Genomic DNA, 20,134 nt, shown 5'->3' on the forward strand with positions numbered 1-20,134 from the left:
AGCAGTCTGTGAGATTCTACTCGCTCTGTCCCCTCTCCAACAATTGATTTGAGATTAAAACAAACAAACAACAAACTTGCATCTACCACCTTGGAATTCACAATCTCACTTAATCGGTGCCACAGCCCTGAAGGAGCCACCATCACTACCAGTGACACAGGAAGGCAACAGAGGCTCACAGATGGGCTGTTACTTGCAGGAGGTCGCACAAGAGATTGCTGATTCCAGGTGTGGATGCTGTGGGAGCAGCCCCCAGGGAAACATCTGGTGAAGAGAGAGGAGCCTGCAGAATCCAGACGGGGTGTTGGGGTGTCATTCTGGGCTTGCACCTTCCCAGCTGGACATAAATTGTAGCCCATTCAATCAGTTACTCAACCACATTAGCTGAGTCTCTGCACTCAGAGCTGGAGGCACAGAGACTCAGCAACTCATATAAGGGAACATGGATGCTATAAAGAAGACATCTGTGATACACAATGTCAGAACAGAGCATGAGACACAGTGGAGTTATGGACACAAACTCTTCATGTAGGCGTGGTGTTGTGTCTTCAAGGTCGGGGAATAAGAGAAGCCAGACACTGAGGAGACAGCATGGTGAGGGGCAAGACTCATGGTGGAGCAGACTTCTCAGAGGAGCATTCCCAGCCTCCATCATTGCCAGTTGCCAACAATACTGCTTCGTTGCCTTTAGGTCCTCACACAGGGTTCACTGTCTCGTACCTTCAGCTCTCCAGAACCTTCTTTGTCATCACAACCTTGCATCATTTTGTCCTAAGGTTCTACAAACCCCGAAGAGTGTGCACAGCTCCATCCTCAGTTTACCTCTTGCTTTTGCCTGGGGACCTTCTCTGACGGTGTCACGCCTCAAATAGCAACAGCCCCAACACCACCAGGATCAATCCAGACAGACCCAAGCGGATGAGATTCTCCACTGTGTAATCTGGGAGTTGGGGGCCTGGGGACAATGGGAGAAAGAAGTCAAGGAAGACGGGGCAGGTCACACTCCACACAGCCGCCAGAGTGAAGGTTTAGAGCCCACTCTTCTTGAACCAATTATGTACCCTGTCTGCACCCTGCTCCCCAAGCTGAACAGGTTAGGTTACTTACCACTCGTGGGGTCTTGGGTCTGCACTGAGGGGGTGACAGGAATAGGAGGCCCTGAGAATCAGGAAAGCAGAGAGGGTGAGGAGCTGAAAGCCTCTCAGCAGCATTCTCCCGAGATCTGCATCATTAAATCTCCCTACTCGAGTCAGCATTTTCCTGTGCTCTCACAATGACCCCTTCTGCACGTGTAGGTGAGGTGACAACCCTATTGTATCTGATTTCTTCAGATTTAGAATTAGTTTTGGGGTCTTGATAACCCTAAAAGTGTTTGTGCACACCCCCTGCCACAAGCTGAGAGGGAACAAGTTTGGAAACTCTTGAAGTTTCTTTCTTTCTTGCTGTCTTCTCAGTCTGGAGCAATAGCCCAAGCTAAGTTTAGTCTCCTGGAAAGGAGAGTCCTGAGTTAATCCTCAGCTGAGAATCCTGGATCCATGGATGAGAGGTTCGGGCCCAGGGGCTCCTGAGGGTCGGGAACACAAAGGAGTGGAGGCCTGGGGCTGCCAGTCTTTGCCCAGCCTCAGCCAGTTCACTCCCACTCCTGTGTCTGCATTAAGAACCTTCAACTGGTTTTCTTTTGCTACTTCATTCGTTCATTCATTCATTCATTCATTCATTCATTTTCCAAATATTTATGGACTATCTAGATACACATACAATATGTAGATATAGATTTATGCGCAATTGGATGCTATATACATGTATTATATATGATATATATTCATGTAAAATATGTGTATACATTACATAATGTGTTTATACTATGTATATTATATATATTTTACTTATTAGTTATATTTATATCTAAATATATAGACATATAGATGGAAAACATATGTATGTATTTAGAGAGAGAATGCATGTGTATATACGTATATACACATAAACATTCATGTTCATGTGTGCACGCACAGGCACACATGTGTGTTGGTAAAGATGATAAAGGATAATTATCCAACCTCTACTTTCAAAGAATATATTATCTGGTAGGGGATACCAATTATTAAGCAGCAAAAAGTATAACAGATAAGTTAGATCTATAAGTGGAAAAATGTATAGTACCGTTAGGATTGGTTAAAACACCTTGAAAAATTATAGTAAGTGATAAAAGGATAGGACCTATTTGAATAGGATCACCAGCTACGATTTTATTTGGAGGAGGATCTTAAATCAAAACCTGAACAGTGAAAAGGAGCAAGGCATGTGAAGAGAGATTGCCAATATTCATCACATAATAAATGTCTGTGTCCTTTGCCTAGACTATCCTATTGTAAAAGTTTAACCAAGACATAAGGAGTAATTCTTTCCACATATCCCTGCGCATTAGGTTGGTACAAGTATATTCATCGCAGGATGGTTTGAAATAGCAAAAGTCTGGAAATAAACAATATGCCAAATTACAGGACATTGGATAAATACATGCTGATACTTTCAATCAAGGGAATACTATACAGCCATTAAAAAGTCTAAAATGAATTTGTATATGCTGATAGCAGATGATTCTTTAGAATGCAATAGTCCATTTTTTTAAAATAGAAGAGTTCAGAACTGTGTTTATAAGGCGTTGACGGAAGATATGTTTATAGGATTTTCCTGAATATTTGGGGAAAAGATAGAAGAATATGGTCAGTGGTTGACTTTAACGGAGGGGGCTGTGGGATGGGCAAATGGTAACAGAGACTGAAAGGTGATGTACTCTTTCTGTACAATATTTGTGGACAGTTTCAGGTTTGTACCACATCAATGCATCGCCATTAAAGAAGAGGAAGAATAAAGACCACTTCGGATTTTTCGGCAATGGTGCACTCCACATGTGGGAATAGGAGCCCAGCAGGAGGTGTTGGGGCCTGGACTTGGAGGACGGCAGAGGTGGGAAAGACATGGTGCACAGGAGAAAGTCATAGGCTGTGGGATTATCCAGACAGCATGACAGATGGGATGAGATGGAGAAGGAAGAAGGCCATGGACAGCTCCTCACCTGTGACTACGAGCTCCAAGGGGTCACTGGGATGTGACAACAGGAAGGGAGCGCTGTTGAGTGACCCGTAGCACCTATGAGTCCCCCCGTGGTCCAGGGTCACAGGGTTCATGAGAAAGCTTGCCTGAAACTTCCCATCTTGGTACTGAGACCTGAGGTACAGTGGGGGACAGGTTTTCCCTTTCTTGGACAGATAGAACGTGTCAAACAACCTCCTGGTCTGACACCGCAGTGTCACGTTCCCTCCTGGGGCCACGGTGGGGCCTGGGTGGGCTGACAGAGTGGGAGCTTCTTCGTGAGGAAACAAGTCTAGGAGAGAGAAGTCCATGGTGTTAGGGGAAAACTCCATCTTTGTCCCCCGGTCCTTTGACCTGAACTGTGATTCCTCTCAAGCCCCCAACTCAAGGGCTTTCATTCTCCTACTGTTCCCATTTGCCCTAAGATCTTCAGATTCCTCATCCCATGCCATCCTTGTGTCTCATTGATTGTGCTCCGCACCCTCCATTCCCAAGAAGACCCCAAGATGCCACTCTGAGACCCAGGAAAAACAGAAGTGTGGGTTGGGGTGAGGCTCCTCGCCTGCCACCAGGATGTCCAGGGGGTCACTGGGGGCTGACCACTCCGAGGAGAGGTTGTGTCTCCCATAGCATCTGTACCAGCCCCCGTGGGAGCTGCTTATGTGGCCCAGGGGGAAGTCGGCCTGAGGGAGCCCAGCCTGGGGCCACTGGCCACGGGCCTGGGGGAGGTCATGTCCCCACTCCTTGAAGAGAGCGAATCTGTCATAGCCGACATCAGAGCAACACTGGAGGGTCAATGTCTCTCCAGGGCCCACCACAGGACCTGGCAGACCCGAGAGGAACGGTTTCCTAGACACACCTGGGAGAAAAGGTGTTCATGATTTCCAAGAGGGTCAGGCTCCCCGACACATGTCCCTCTCCCCTGGGCCTCCGGACTTCTGACTCTTCTGTGTCTCTGGCTCCCAGAGTCCTGACTTCTCTCATCCCAACTTCATCCTACCTGATGATCCACCTGAGACAAGGCTCCTCTCTATCTGTCTGGAGACCCAGGGTGTTCAGGGGCAATGCTGTGAATTTCTCACCTGAGATCAGGAGCTCCAGGATGTCGCTGGAGGAAGACCACACATAGGGAGAAGTCGAGAAATAACCGTAGCACCTGTACGCCCACCTGTGACCTGGGCTCACAGGACCCACAGTGGAGAGGACCTGGGACCACCCGTCAGCTTGGCGCTGTGAGTTCAGGCGTCCAGGGTTGTGTTCTCCTCTTTCGTCACACAGAATGAACCTGTCAAATCCCTGCTGTGAGCCACACTGGAGGGTCACACTGTCTCCTGAGGTCACCACAGGGCTCGGCAGGGCTGAGAGGGTGGGTCTGTTGAACATTCCTGGGAGAGAACGAGGCAGAGGTGGTACAGGGGAGAGGGCACTTGAGGACATCATGCCAAGAGAGGCATGGTCTCACTTAAATGATGAAGCTAAAATAGATTCGTAGAAGCAAATGGTGGTTGCCAGGGGCTGGGAGGAGGGCGACATGAGAAGTTCAAGGGGTACAGAGTTTCAGTTTTGCAAGACGATTACGTTCTAGAGATCTGCTATACAACGTTGTGCCGGTAGCTAACCATACTATATTGTGCACTTAAAAATTTATCAAGAGGGTCAATCTCACGTTAAATGTTCTTACTATAATAAAAAAGCGGGGCAAGGGGACCAGCAGCCCCAGATAGTCAACAAGGCTGGGCTGTAGAAGGGAGGTCCTTCCCAAGGCACGGCTCACCTGTGACCACCAAGTCCAGAGTCTCGCTGGGAACCGACCAGCTTTTTCTGCTGCGATACGAGCAGTGGTAGCTCCCAGCAAGGTGGTCGGTCATGTGCAAGATGGAGAACTTGACCTTGTCGCCGGGTCCCAGTGGAAACTCACTTCTCGAGGGCTCCCTGACCCCCTCTTGGTACAGGTAGTACTGCCTGGCTTTCCGAGATCCCTGACACCAGATGCTCACGGGCCTCCCGTGAGTGACGACAGAGCTGGGTTCTGCCCAGATGATGGGTTTGAGCAGAGTCTCTAGAGGAGAGACAGAGGTCACAGTCCATGTATTCTCTGTGCCTCAGTTTCCCCTAACTCTCAGCCCTTGGGTCCCTCACACATGTGCCCCATTGATCAGTTTAGAATTCCTCTTCTCAACCCTCCAGATGCCCGGGTGCAGGGGCTCACATTGTCCCCAAGGTGGAGGCAGATCCTGGGACACCTGGGGATGGACTCACCTGCATGCATTTGAGTCCTGTGGCCCAGACACAGCCCTGAAAGAGATCTCGGTGAGAGGCCACTGAGTCCTGAGCACATCCCCACCTGCCCTGAGCCTCCCAAGTTCATGGGGTCTTCCAAGAGATGACAGCTTGGTAGTGAGAGGGCACCCCCCTCCCACACGGGTGTTTATCCCTCTCTTCCCCAAAACTCACCGAGACAGAGAAGGGCTGTAGAGGTGATGGTCATGATGCTGCCTCCCATTGGACAAGGCTGGGCAGATGGACAAAGACACAGAACCTGGCAGAACAGACAGACCCACAGGATGTGGGCAGTTCGAGGCTTTCCCACCAGCTGGCTTGCAGGAAGGGGAACAGTTTCTGCTCGTGGCTCCAGAGGGCGCCTGCTTCCCTGTGGACAACTGAGACCCAATCCAAGGTGTCACCTGGACCCCAAGCTTGTGCCGACCAGGCGTGACCGCCTTCCTGGAGAGAGAGGGTGGGGACCCAGTTTGCAATCCTGAGTTGTCCTCATTGTCCACCTACGAGCTGGGTGTGCCTGAGGGAACATCACGCCCCTTCTCAGGACTTCCATATATGGGGATTTCTTTCCTTCCTTCAAACGTCTGCTGTTCCCGGTCCTGAATGGCCATCTGTGAATCAGAGTGATATAGTCACACTCCTGGCAGAGGTCAGATTACCAAAAGACAGACTTTCGGTGACTAATTTCATCATTAGTTACCTATTCGAAATAGAGAAATACAAGGAAATATGAAAATGTGTAACAGGAGGGAAATATGAGCTGTATGTTACAAAACATAAAAACCTAGTACCCATCTGTATAGGGGTCACCTTAAAAACTGACCATGTGTTCAATGTCCCTAATCATCAGGAACATGCAAATCAAAACCACAATAAGATACCACTCACATCTATTAGGATGGCTATTACTTAACAAAAAAAAAAAAAAAAAAAGAGAGAGAAGAAGTGTTGACGAGGATGTGGAAAAACTGGAACCCTTGTACACTGTTGGTGGGAATGCAAAATTGTTCAGCTCCTGTGGCAAACAGCATGGAGCTCCCTCCAAGTATTCGAAATAGAACTACCATGTAATCCAGCATCCTGTTCCTGGATAGTGATCCCAAAGGACTGAATCAGGATCCCAGAGGGAAATTAGCACTCCTGTGTTCCTTCACTGTAACTTCATTCACCAAACAACCTAAATGCCCAACAACAGAGGGATGGATAAAGTGAAATAAGCCCAACACAGAAGGACGAATACTGCAGGATTCCACTTTTAGAAGTATCTAAAATAGTCAAAGTCACAGATGCAGAGAGTAGAATGGTGGTAGGCAGAGGCTGAGAGGAGAGGCAAGTGGAGAACTATTGTGCAATGGGCATAAAGTTTCAGTTACGCAAGATGAGTAAGTTCTAGGGAACCGCTGTACAACACTGTGCCTACAGCTAACAAGACTGTACTGCACACGTAAGACTTTGTTAGGAGGGCGGATCTCATGTGAAGTGCACTCAGCACAATACATTTTTTAAAAAGAACTGACTGTGGTGTCAGACGTCCAGTCGAGATGGACAATCGAGCCCATGTTCAGAGCTTCCCCCTTAGCTCCAAACACAGAGAAGTTCTGGATAAGATGCTTGCAAAGGACGTGGCCATGGTCAGAGAAAGAGAGAGAAATGAAAGTGCCAGAAGTGGATGAGAAGTGCGCAGTGGTGATCAACGGCTAAAGCCGGGTGGCCGATGCTGTTCTGGGACCAGCTAAGGGTCGTCTGCACTGAGACGATGCGTACGCGCAGTAGGAATATCTTCCAGAGCAGAGAAAGGGCACTGTGGCTGCCTGTGAGTCTGAAGTCTGTTCATGGTGGGGGATGGAATAGCTCATCCTCAGATGTGGAGCCGTGTCCAAAATTGAGCTCCTTTCTTCTGATTGGGGAGAAAACTTGAGTCCAACAAACAAGCCATCATTTTCTTGCTGATAAAAATAAGACCAGAGGCCGGCCCCATGGCCAAGTGGTTAAGTTTGTACCTCCGCTTCGGCAGACTAGGGTTTCACTGGTTCAAATCCTGGGCGTGGACATGGCACTGCTCATCAGGCCGTGCTGAGATGTCGTCCCACATGCCACAACTAGAAGAACCCACAACTAAAAATACTCAACTATGTACTTGTGGGATTTGGGGAGGGAAAAAAAAGCAGAAAAAAAAAAGAATAGTGGCAATGGTTGTTAGCTCAGGTGTCAATATTTAAAAAAATAAAAAAGTAATAATAGAAAATAAATTAAATAAAGAGTAGACACTCGAGTATAATGTGTTATACGTAAACATATATTACAAAAAAGTTTACTTACATGAAAGGGTTAATTTATCCAATATAGTAAGTTAGAAAAGAAAAATAATGGGCAAAAACCTATTACCTATTAAAATGATGGACAAAAAAAATATGAACAGATAAATAAAATGTGGTGTATCCATACTGCGGAATGATATTTGGCAACAAAAGAGAACGAAGTACATGTTATAGCATAGAAGAACCCTGAAAACTTGATACTAAGCGATAGGAGCCAGTAACAAAAGACCACTTGCTGTGTGGTTCCATTTACATGAAATGTCAAGAATATGCAAATCCGGGGCCAGCGGGGTGGCGCAGCAGTTAAGTTCGCACCTTCCGCTTTCCCAGCCTGGGGTCGGCCAGTTCGGATCCTGGGTGTGGACATGGCATCGCTCATCAAGCCATGCTGTGGCAGGCATCCCACGCATAAAGTAGAGGAAGATGGGCACGGATGTTAGCTCAGGGCCAGTCTTCCTCAGCAAAAAGAGGAGGATTGGCAGCGGATGTTAGCTCAGAGCTGATCTTCCTCAAAAAAAAGAAAAAAAAGAATATGCAAATCCATACAGACAGAAAGATTAGTAGTTACCTAAGACTGGGGTAAAGGGGAAAGTAGTAAAAAGACTGCCAATGGCTATGGGGTTTCCTTTAGAGTATTGAAAATGTCCTACAATTGACTGTGGCGATAGCTACACAATTCTGCGAATATATTAAAAAGAAAAAAACAATTGAATTGTACACATTAAAGAGGGTGAATTGTATAGTATATGAGTTATGCCTCAATAAAACTGTTACCAAAAGCAAAATCTGAAGCAAATAAAAATATATCAACTGAAAATTCGTATCAAGTACGTGCAGATGATGTTCACTCATGTAAACAGATGCTCAGCTCATTCATAACAAGAGAACTTCAGGTGAAAGGTGCACTGAGAAATCGTTTCTTTTCTATCAGGTTGCGACATTTCCAACACTTGCCCACGAATACTCCCGGAAGGACGTAGGGAAGCAGTCACTCTTCCTCCATGTGGCTGACAGGACTGAAAAATGGCACGACACCTGTTTCATAAAATCCACTAGATTGTGTTGTCCGTAAAACTCTGGCACAGCAATCTTCTCTCTAGGAATCTGTCTTGGAGACATATGATGACAAATGGAGCGACATTTGTACAATATGCGTCATCAAAACTTCATTTGTAAAAAGCAAAGCAAGGAAACTATTTTGAAGCATCTGGGGGACCAAACAGGCATAAACACAGTGCAGAGGATGTATGTGAGCTGCTGTGCCGTGACTTCCACAATGTGTGGTGTGGTGAGCTGGATGACAGCCCCACAAAGATCCCACATCCTAACCTCCAGAGTCTGTGAATAATTTACTAACTTGGCAAAAGAGACTTGCCAGATGTGGCTGAATTAAGGACCTTGAGATGGAGAGATGACCTTGGATCCTCCAGGTGAGCCCTAATGTAATCACCAGGCTCCTTGAAAATGAAAGGGGGAGGCAGGAGGGGAGGGGCAGAGAAGAGGAGTTATGATGGAAACGGGGTCAGTGAGAAGCAGCCTGAGAACTTTGCCCCCTTTGTTGGCTTTGAAGATGGAGAAAGGGCCCTGAGCTGAGGAATGTGGGTGAATTGTAGACACTGGGAAAGGCAAGGGGATGGATTCACCCCCGGAGCCTCCGGAAAACAACCCAGCCCTGCAGACACCTGGGATTTAGCCCAATGGGACCCGTGTCAGACTTCTAAGTTACAGACTGTAGGATCATGAATGTGTTGTTTTCAACACTGTTTGTGGTAATTTGTTACAGGAGCAACAGAAAACTGGAAAGATGGAAAGCAAGATGCAGAACAATATATAGAATGTGTTACTTGTTTCTAAGAAAGTAGCTAAATAAGATCATGTATATGTTTATTTATTTTTCACATTTTTTTATTCTGAAAACCAGAAACTAACAAAAACAGTTACTTCCAATATGTGAAGGCACAGGGAGAAGGGAATATGATGAAGTGCATCATCTCTGAAGGTACCATTTTATGTAGTTTTAACTTCTGAAACCTGTAACTATTCTACTTATTCCAAAACACATAATTAAATTACAAAAGATGGGAAAAACACACCCTAACATGAATATAAAGGAATAAAAACAAAGATAAGCTTATATCCAATTCACAACAGAGTCACAGGGTAAAGAGAAAAAAGTCACCATGTTAATTTATTAGGAATTGGGGTTTGAAATATAAGTGATACAAGAATAACACAAAAAGCTAATAAACTCTGTGGTGTTAACTAGGGTTGGAAATGTCTATGTGAATTCACACTTTGCATCCTCCCTGAATATTAAGCGGTCCATACAGAACAAAATCCCAGTAGCCTTAAGTTCACATAACCACCAGATCTTGTTTTCTAATATTTTTCCCCGCCAAAAGGAACCCAAGAACTCCTGGAGAGAAGTTGGATTCCTGGTCCAGCGCAGGAGGAACACAAGAAGAGCCTGGGAACCCATTTTAATCCAGACAGCAAGACAGAGCTCAAATCATCAGTGGATTCTTCTCAAAAAGCACAGCAGGAAGCTGGAAGAGCCTTCGATGGCCATGTTTGGGAAGCTGGATGCCAAAAATTACAGTGAGGATGCTCCCTACTCTGAGTGGGATGCAGGGGGTCCTTGCAGGCAGCCCTCGTGCTGAAAGATCCCCTGTCACTCACTGAGAGAGACTGACACAGAGTCAGATGAGCAGAGAGGGAGGGTTGGGCACAGGTCCTGAGAGAAGCCTTGAGTCAAAGCAAAGTGACCCTCCCCTCACCTGTCACTTGTCTGTGCTGAGAAAAGGGAAGGGTACATGGGAGAGTCATCCTGCTCAGCCCTGCCTCACAGGGAAGGTTCAGTGAGAGTGGGGAAACTCGTCCTTTATCCTGCATCCCGGCCACACCGGGCTCCAAGCACTGGGTACAACCCACTCCCCTCAGCACTGCCTCAAAGACGAAGCCCGTCCTCCAGACTCTGGGACCGAATGTGTGCCAGGCTGGGCTTCAGGATGCTCCTGGTCAGAGGTTTCGGATGAAATGTCAGGGGGTGAGGTCAGAGTTTGTGAGGAATGGTCTGCACCTGAGTCAGTTTCCAGAAGCTTGGGGGCCTCCTGAGACCAAGAGTGTCGGACGCCAAGTGTATGAAATTCCTTCCTCTGCTGTAACAAATTAATACAAATGGGGAGGCTTACGCCAACACAGGTTCATCATCTTATAGCTCTGGGTGTCAGAAGTCTGAAATGGGTCTCATGGGGCTAAAGGCAAGGGGTCTGCAGGGCTGCGTTCCTCCCTGGAGACTTGAGGGGAGAATCTGTTCCCATGACTTTTCCAGCTTCTAGAGGCGCCTGCATGCTTGACGTGTGGCCCCTTCCTCATCTTCAAACCCAGCACTGGCCAGCTAAGTCCTTCTCACGTTGCATCACTCTGACACTGATTATTCCGCTTCTTTCTTCCATATTTAAGGAGACTTGTGATTATGTTGGCTATTGTGAATAATGCCGCTGTGGACACGAATATATGAATATCTGCTTAAGGCCCTGCTTTCGTTTCTTTGCCTTCATACCCAGAAGTGGAATTGCTGGACCACATGGTAACTCTATTTAATTTTTGAGCAAGTGTCACACCATTTTCCACAGTGGTTGCACCATCTTGCATCTCCACCAACAGTGCACAACGGCTTGATTTCTCCACATCTTTGCAACTCTGATTACTTTCCTTTTTTTTAATTTTTAATCACAGCCACCATAACAAGTATGTGGTGACATCTCACTGTGGTTTTGACTCTCATTCCTTCCCTGGACTTTTGATCCAAGACAGTGGGGACACAAGGAGACGATGATCAAGAAGGGCAGAGCCCACTCCAGGAAGAGGAGAAATGGGACGTGTGGAGGCCCAGGGCAGGTGCAGTGTGGGGCCTCCCTGGGTAAGGCAGGTGACAGATGTCAGTGAGAGCTAGGGCCTTATGGGACAATTTCCTGGTTCCCAGGGGGCAGCTGGGAATGTGGGGCTCCAGGAGGAGGAGGGCATGGGAAATTCCAACATGGAGAATTCTGCTCAGATGTGGAAGGGAAGCCCCAGATGCTGACATCACCAAAGGGCAAGGAGAAAACACTGAGCAAATGAGCTTCATGGAGCCTCTGAAATGGGCAGGAAAAGGAGGAAAAGGAAGAGGGAGGCAGAGGCTGGAGGGAACCGGGATCCTGTCTTGGAGGGAAGGGAGACCCAGGAAGGAGTGAGGCAGAGGCTGTGATCATGAGTGTTGGATGCAGAGGCAAACCCTCCAAGACTGGAGACTGGGAGACTGGTAAACCTAGGAGGAGCCGGGATACACCAACGCTGCACCCCATGCACCTCTGACCACAGGGACTGAGTCCCCTGGGGCAGCCTGCCTGGGGCACACCATGGAACTCCCAGCCCACAGTGGGCGCTGGGTCTCCTTGGGCTCCAGTGTCAGCCTCAGAGCCTTGGGGATGTCCATCCCTGGGGCCCTGGGGTCTAATCTCTCTGGTGGTCACCCTCTTGTCTCCATCCCTGTGGTCCATGTTGGGACCTGCGCTGACTGTGCCAAGCTTTTGCCAGAATCACCACCAGGATCAGCAGGACCACACCTGCCAGGCCCATGCGGACAAAGTTTACCACCGTGTAATTCTGGGAGGTGGGCACTGGAAGCAGAAGGATGGGGCGATCACTGACAAGTGGACAAGACCCAGCCCAGCCCAGGACCACTGGGACAGGAGCTCCTTCCCTACTTGACACCAGGACCTGTCCCTACCCAGCACTTCCCCTGGGCACATTCCCAGATGACCTACCTGTCTGGGAGCCCACTTCTGTGGTCAGGGGGCTGATTTCAACGGGGGTTCCTAGGAGTCAGAAAAGGCTGTGAATGTCTGGGGCAGCCTCTCCCTCTTCTCAGGCTGACTTGGCATCCTGAGCCCTCCCGAGACTCTCCCTTCATTGGGATTATCCAGGCCCCGCCTCCCCTGGTCCCTTCCGCCCCTCCTCCACCCCAGGATCCCTGGGTCCACACCCCCCAGGTCCCACAAACAGTCAACAAGAGGACCCGAGAGCTGGGTACAACTTATAAATTCAGACCTGCCTTTGATCAACCCCGCTCAGGGATGCAGGGGCATCTCCCCACTCCTGGTTCTCATGCCCCGAAGGCGACAGGCCTTCTGCTGTAGGAAGGTGCAAGGAGATTTCATTGTCCAGTGAGCATCCACCCTGCCCAGTGCAAAAAGCAGGACCCCTGCCCCCTCAGTGCAGGCGCCAGAGGCTGGGGCCCCTAGCTTGAATACTGCCCTCATGTGCTCCCAGCCCTGAGCTGGCTGTCCTGGCTCTGGGTGAGGGACTGGGACTTGCAGGGTCCCTGAGCTCCAGACAGGAGAGTGGAGCTGCTTCTGCTCTTCCCGCCTCACCCCAGCGCCTTTGTCCCCTGGTTCACCTGTGCTCTCCCATTCTCTCCACTCACAGCTTCAGACACCAGCATCTGAGCATCTCGGGAGAGGATGTGGGAATGGGATGAAGTCAGCATGGCCCCCAAGAGGAAGGATGATTCTGCTCACTCTTCCCTTGGCCACCCTCCTCCTTCATAATATCTGAGGTTCCCTGGGGCCCGGATGATTGAGTGAAACAGACTCTGGGAGCTTATGAGCTGGGGCGGGGTCTGTGCTGGGATCCCCAGTTCCAGTGGGTCCCTGGGAGCCGACCTCTCATGAGGGTGGTGATTGTATGAACTCCAGGATCTGGAGGTCCTGCTAAGATCTCAGTGGGCAGGCACATGGGGAAGTACCTCCCTTTGTGGTCAGAGCCATGAGCCTCACAGACACTGATAAAGCCAAGAGAGGACCAGGACCATTATGTATGTGGGGGCAGAGATGGGGAGGATGGGGGAGGGTCCAGAGAGGCCTCATGCTGGGCTGTCCTCCTCCTGGAAGTTTCTACGCAAATAGCACAGGGAGAGGATGAGATAGGACTCCACTCACACAGATGGACAAACTGAGGTCCAGACAGTGGGGCCACTAAACCCCTGTCACACTGACAGGAAGACAGAGAGGGTGGGGACTCAGGCCAGTTGCTGTCAGGACCACTTCCCCACGCCGAGGCAACATCCCCTTAAAGGATGAATGATACATGATCTGCATCCCTTTAAGGATTCATTCAAAATATATTTATATCATTGTGGACTTTAGAGTCTATAATATTTTAAAACCATACCTACATATCTATATCAATGTATAGTTATGGACTTGAGACACACATACACACACGCACTTCCCCTCGATGCTGTCTTCTCTCTCTCTCACTGTCACTCTCTCTGGGTCTCACCCATGAAGACCCCTTCCTCGAAGGGTCCACACATTCTGTCTGTCCCAGGACAGACGTGATGCACTGAGCTGGGAGGATGTAGGGGGCAGTGATCAGAGAATGTCATCCTCACCCTGCTAAAACCCAGGCCCAGCTGCAATCAGGGCAGGGCTGAGGGACCGCCCACAGCCCACTCCCCAGCAGAGCCCCTAGTAGTGGACGCCCCAGGTGAGGTCTGTAAGTCCCCAGCTGCGGAGGGGACTGAGTGTTGGGGGCTGAGTTCTCCAGGGCTCCTGTGGACAGGGCAGGAGAAGGGCTGAAGCTGAGCTGCTCGGTCTGTCCGCTCAGCCTGGACCCTCACCTGGCCACCCAGCAGTGTCCACCCACCTGGCCTCTTTCTCTTCACCTATCAAGTATAGATGATGCCCTCCACAATCCCCAGAAGGAGGACAGGAAGACAAGGGGGCACAGGGACAGCACTGTCTCTGCTTCCACTCACCTGAGGGGCTGGACACCCCTCTCTACATCAGCACAAAGCGGCTGGTCCCTGGTCCATGGATAAACAGGATGGATGGGACCCACTTCACCCGGCTATAGGGTCAGAGTTCTGGAGTCTGACCCCACCTAGCAGGGCCTCTGTGCACCCTACATTTCCCTCAGGTCAATGGGGGCGTCAAAGGGTCAGGATAAACCAGGTGGGTACCCCTAGGCCTGGATGTTGGGGTCCACCCCTGGACACTGTGCATCTGAACCAGGGGATGTCTGAGTCACAACAGAATAAAGAGAAAAGGGAGAGAAGGCAGTCATCTTTAAATTGGGAATGCCCCTCTCCTTTCCTCCCATCTTCCCTCCCTGAGGATGGCAAAATTCTTCTCTGGACCCTGAGTCCAAGATGTCACAGAGACTGACCACACACAGAGGCAGGGACAGCCTCATCCCAAAGGTTCCCCAAAGCACCATCCAGCCCAGGCCCCCCTGGACCATGTGACTTGCCCAGTGGAAAGTGGACCACACCACAGGGGACACTGTGCCTGGGGCCCCCGTAGATTTTGATCCAGTGGAAAAGGTGATTTAACACCATCCTGAGAGGAAAGACACATTTCCTTGAAAGGAGTTTGTCCAACATCCAATCTCTGCAAGTCCACTCCCCACCCAGCCCAGCAGGGGATACCCACCCCAGTGCTGAGGCTGAGCGTCCAGGCCATTGTGGTGTCCAGATGGGGCCAGGGCTCCAGGGACCTGAACCAGGTGTGAGGGCAGAGGGACATGTGTGCAGAGGGTAGAGAGAGAGCCAGAGGGCTTGGGGTTAGCAGGAGGGCAAGGGAGCCCGTGGACAGAGGACACAGCTGAGGACAGGGTCTAGGGACCTGGGAGCAAACCTGAAGGCAGAGCAGAGACATCCTCACCTGTCATGACCAGCTCCAGGAACTCACTGCGCTGAGACCAGGTGGGCCTTTCATGGTAGTAGCAGCAATAATGCCTAGCAGTGTCGTCACTCACTCTGGTGATGGGGAATCTGGCCTCTGTCTCATGTGGACCAAGTTGAGACATGATATTCTCACCCCTATAGTCAGAGCTACCCTCCTTCTCCAGGGGGAATGACAGCACCAACAGGTCCAGGCACACGATGGCCACAGGTCACCCTCAGGAAATCACACAGCCTGGCTCAGCAGAGATGGCATGTCTGGGGAGGGCCCCTGGAGGGGTGAGAGATGAGAGCAGGATCTCAGGGTCCATTATGAGGAAATAGACTTTCCCTCCCTGTGAGGGAAAGGTGTTGCCTCTGGAACACCTGCACTCTACATCCTCATAAATCAGAGCATCACTGTTTAGCTGGGCACAGGGCCTCATGAAACAATAGACAACACTTTGTAACCCCAAGATCTGTGCTGTACAGCTGTGTAACCAAGTCTGTGCCAATGAGATGGAAGGAAACTTTTCTGTGAGATTCTCAGGAAGGCAGCTTAAAGGGTGGCAATTTCAAGCCTGAGGTGCCCTTTTCTCTTTGTGACCTTTCTTTGAAATCCAGTCTGCAAACATATGCAATGGCTGGAGCTCTAGCAGCTGTCTTGCATCAAGTGGTGACCTTAGTGCTGGTGAACTAAAATTGTGGAGCAGATGGAGAGAGCCTGCATCCCTGGAGACATGATGGGGCTGCCACATGACCTCTGGCCAAACTCCGCAGAGACCACATTTCTGTGAGAGAGAAATAAACTGCCAATATGCACTTTATTGTACAGAGCAGTTGGAGTGATGAGCAAGGCTTGATGGCAGACAGACCCATGATAAGTGCCCTCCAGTATAAGGAGAGCACATAACAAGGAAGCCCTACCTCACTGGAGAGTCAGGGGACTTCTCTTGGGAACAGATGTCTGAGCTGAGATCTGGGAGACGAGTAGGAAATACCTCAGCTGAGCAGAGAAGGGGAGGCCGGGCTGTTGGAGGGGCAGAACTCAGCCTGTGAGAAGGTCCTGAGTGGAAGGTGACTGTGGCTGTTTGAGAAACTGAAAGAAAACATGTGCCTGATGATAAGAGAGCGAGAGCAGGGTGGGATGTGTCTAGAGACAGACGGGATCAGAGGAAATGCTTGATAAGGGATCTGACATGACCTGAATTCAACTATTGAAGGGCTGAAGCTTGGAGGTAACATCATCAGGTTTGTGTTTTCTAAATCCACCTGCAGGGAGAGAATGGACAGGCAGAGCTGGCATGAAGAGATGTGGGCAGCGTCCCCTGGAGGCCCCAGTAGCTGGTGTTGAGGTGAGAGATGATGGAGCCTCAGACTTGGGAGACGGTGCCCAGCAGGAGATGTGGGAGACGTGAGAACATGCAGGGGTGAAATCCACAGGATTCTCCGATGGAGTCAATATGGGGGAGAGTTGGGGGCAATCAAGGATGATGATGTGTTATGTGTTCTGAACAAGACTGAGGAGGGATAATCATCTGGTGTAACTTCCCTCCCAGAACCAAGGAGACTCCCATCCAGAGCTGCCCTTGGGGTGCAGGGGGATTAGGAATCTTGTAGAAATGACTCACCCTCCTGCATGAGGATTACCTGGCCTGGGCAGAGCACTGGAAGAAAAGCCCCAGTGAGAAAAATGTCCACTGCCTTGTTTCCTTAAACCAGGGGTGATTAAGGACAATATGATGCAGAGAAAGACTTAGCCACCAGTAATCTCCAAACCATCCTTAAGCAACATCAACTCCCAGTACAAGAGCTCCCTCGCCCTATAGCCAGTCCCAGACAAGTTCCTAGGTGACCTCCCAGCCAGACACTCCCTCTGGCCTTTCTCTTGTCTGACTTGTCCCCATCCCAATGTCTGTGACATGTAAGAGGCCCTGGTCCCTCGGTGGTCACCTTAGGCCCAGATGATGCAGAGTGGGCAGGACCTGCAGGGGTGACTCTCCTCCCCAGGGGCCCAGGAGATCCTGGATTACAGGCTGGACTGAGGCAGGGCCTGGACCCCCACCCAGAGTCTCCAGCCCTCTCCCTCCCTGGAGTCCTCCCACAGCTTTCCAGACTCACCTTGGCCCAGGAGGATGGGGAGACTGGGTGACATGGCCAGCCTCTCACCGTCTGCTCTGTCCTTGTCCTGGGGCTGTGAGGGCTGGAAGTGTGCAGGACTGGCTCTCAGAGGTCACATTATGGGCTCGTGTCTGTGGTCTCAGAGGAAGGGAGGTGGTTGGTTCCCAGGCACGAGTCTAGCTTCCTCTGTGTGGGTCCAGAGAGGCCTTGGTTCCCAGAAGGCATTTCTGGTGAGAGATCTCATAACCAGGCTGAACCCATGTCCAGAGGAGACCCACATAGTATTAACTCATCAGGGACAGTTACATATAGATATATAGATAGCTACATAGACACATAGATACATAGAAAGATAACTAGATAGATAAATAGATACATAGATAGATACATAAATAGGCTTATAGATACATAGATAGATACATAGATAAATAGACAGATGAGTGTAATATACACTTGGGGAAACTTTCTGGCTTGGCTTGGGGTGCTGACAGGCTGACTGCTCTTAAACCACACATTTCCTCATGCAATTTGGATACTTAGGTATCTCAAATGCAAGGGGGAACCATAAAATTCTCCTGGCAACTTCATGGTATTACATCCAGGAGGTATGTGGCACACTGGAAGAACACTCAGTCAGGGCTTCCTCATACTCTCGAGGGCAGGTGGCACCCTGGGCAGGTCCGATGCTCTTGCCTCTGTGCCCCTCTGTGTCCCGGGACTGTGGGCTGCTCTCTGCACACTCACCCCTGCCCCCCAGCTGGCGCTGGTTAGGCTCTCTCATTAGGGCACTGAAGGAGGCTGTGGGTCTGGAGGAGGAGGCGGGACAGGGTGAGTTTCTTGGTCTCGAATATCCCAATTTTAAACTGAAAGCCCCTAAGTCTGCAGATGTAAATACAGTAAAGAAACAATTATGTCTGTCCAAATATTGGTGAGCAGAGTTTCTTGGACTGTTGAGTTTGCAAAGAACCAGATGGGTTGAGATGGTGGCTGGATTCTTGTCTAGACCCTGATGGGCTTCCCAGTGTCCATTTATGGCCAGAACATGGGCACTGTGACCAGGGAAGGGTAGTCTTGTAGCCGCATCTCTGACTACATTGAGTCTTACCATCACAACCTCCCAGGGGAGGCCTTTGAGGAGGGGACAGACAAGGGAATCAGGATTTGGAGGGAAAGACCTGCACCTTCTTAGGGTCATAGCCCAAGGGAGTGGCTGGCTGAGGCCGTGGCACGAGGTGGGCTCACAGGCAGAGCTGGAGTTCTGGGGAAGGGACTTCCTCACGGTCCTGGGGTCAGCAGGTGAGGTCTGATAGAGGAAGAGGAGGGGTCTTTAGCACTGGCAGTGGTGCCCTCCTGGACCAGGTTGGGCCCTCCCTCTGCACGGGTGCAGACCTGCAGCTCTCCCCAGAACTTGCACTCAAGCCCAGCCCCTGTGGTTACTTTGTTCAAGGAGAAGAGACTCAGGCTCTCGGTGTCTGCCATCACTCCTGGCATCATGGCTCATTGAACTTTATTATTCCTGGCCTGAACCCCCACATCTGCCAAGACCTCCAAGCTCCCCCAGCCCAGCTGACCCAGCGCCTCTAAGAAATGGAAGGTCCAGACCCGCAGGCTCTGCCCTGGGACAGAACCCAGGAAGTGGCCCTGAATCTAGATTTGAGGGTGATGTGGCCACAAGACAGGGCACCCCCACGTGCTGCAGGGAATCTGGGGTTTGTGGTCAGAGACACTCTGCTCAGAAATCACTTCTCTTTCTGTGTGAAGACAAGCACCCTTGCTTCCCAACGAAAGAGGAAGAAAAGGCTGGCGACACACACACTCTCTGTGGAAACTCACCCGTGTGCAAAGACACTCAAACACAGGGAACAGGTAGCGCCATTTACTGCCTCCCAAATAGCCCCACATGTTTGTACGATGTTGCCCTATGAAGGAAACGTGGTGGTGAGGGGGGACAGGAGGGAACCTTACTAGACAAACCAAGCCTTCCAGAGAGGACTCGTGCTCACTGGAACGTGCCACAGACCTACGAGTGGAAGTATAATGTGAGGAAGGAAGTTTTTGATGGATTTTTAAGTGAAAACATAATTTAAAGCAGGGCCTCTAAATGTCTTCTTATGTTGCCAAAGGAAAAAAAGATAAATATGCTTGAAAACCTGGGAGAAACAATAGCAATAGCCAGCATTCGTCTAGCTTTTGGCGGGGGGGTGGGGGGGCGGTGGCTATGTATCATTTGCCTTCTTCACTCTGTTTTCCAGCGGTAGATGCAGATTCGGAGAGTGACCCAAATCAACTCTCAGTTCCCATTTTAACTTTGCTTCCTGAACCTTCCATTTTGGTGTCTTTCTTTGTGAGCTCAGAAGGAGTTAATAGCAACATATTTTCTTATTGAATGAGCCATGTTTGAACACTTTATAATATTTATTGTTCAAAATTGGGGGTCTTTTTCTGAGTTATTCAAATTTTGAATAATCTGATTTCAATCCAGTCATCTATTCGTCATGAGACTCCAGGTTTTGCTAAGAGATTCTGTAAGTGTTCGGGCACAACTGATGCTATTAAAAAAAACACACACATCTAAAATAGTGATTTTATACTATTTTATGTTATTTAGCCT

The 20,134-nt window shown here is 49.6% G+C and overlaps 1 protein-coding gene across 1 annotated transcript; it reads right to left on the minus strand.

The window, feature by feature from the left end:
• Positions 1–719: 719 nt before the first annotated feature.
• On the minus strand, positions 720–15,548 carry LOC106840960 (leukocyte immunoglobulin-like receptor subfamily A member 6). The gene is made up of 9 exons (XM_070498766.1): positions 15,404–15,548; positions 12,503–12,553; positions 12,254–12,355; positions 4,871–5,155; positions 4,179–4,481; positions 3,571–3,955; positions 3,080–3,450; positions 1,108–1,158; positions 720–955 (listed from the first exon to the last, which is right to left on the minus strand). Exons 1-9 carry the CDS (start codon positions 15,546–15,548, stop codon positions 858–860), a joined length of 1,791 nt encoding a protein of 596 aa, XP_070354867.1. The 3' UTR covers positions 720–857.
• Positions 15,549–20,134: the final 4,586 nt, after the last annotated feature.

This window comes from Equus asinus, chromosome 26, assembly GCF_041296235.1.
Source record: "Equus asinus isolate D_3611 breed Donkey chromosome 26, EquAss-T2T_v2, whole genome shotgun sequence".
Classification (NCBI taxonomy): Eukaryota; Metazoa; Chordata; class Mammalia; order Perissodactyla; family Equidae; genus Equus; species Equus asinus.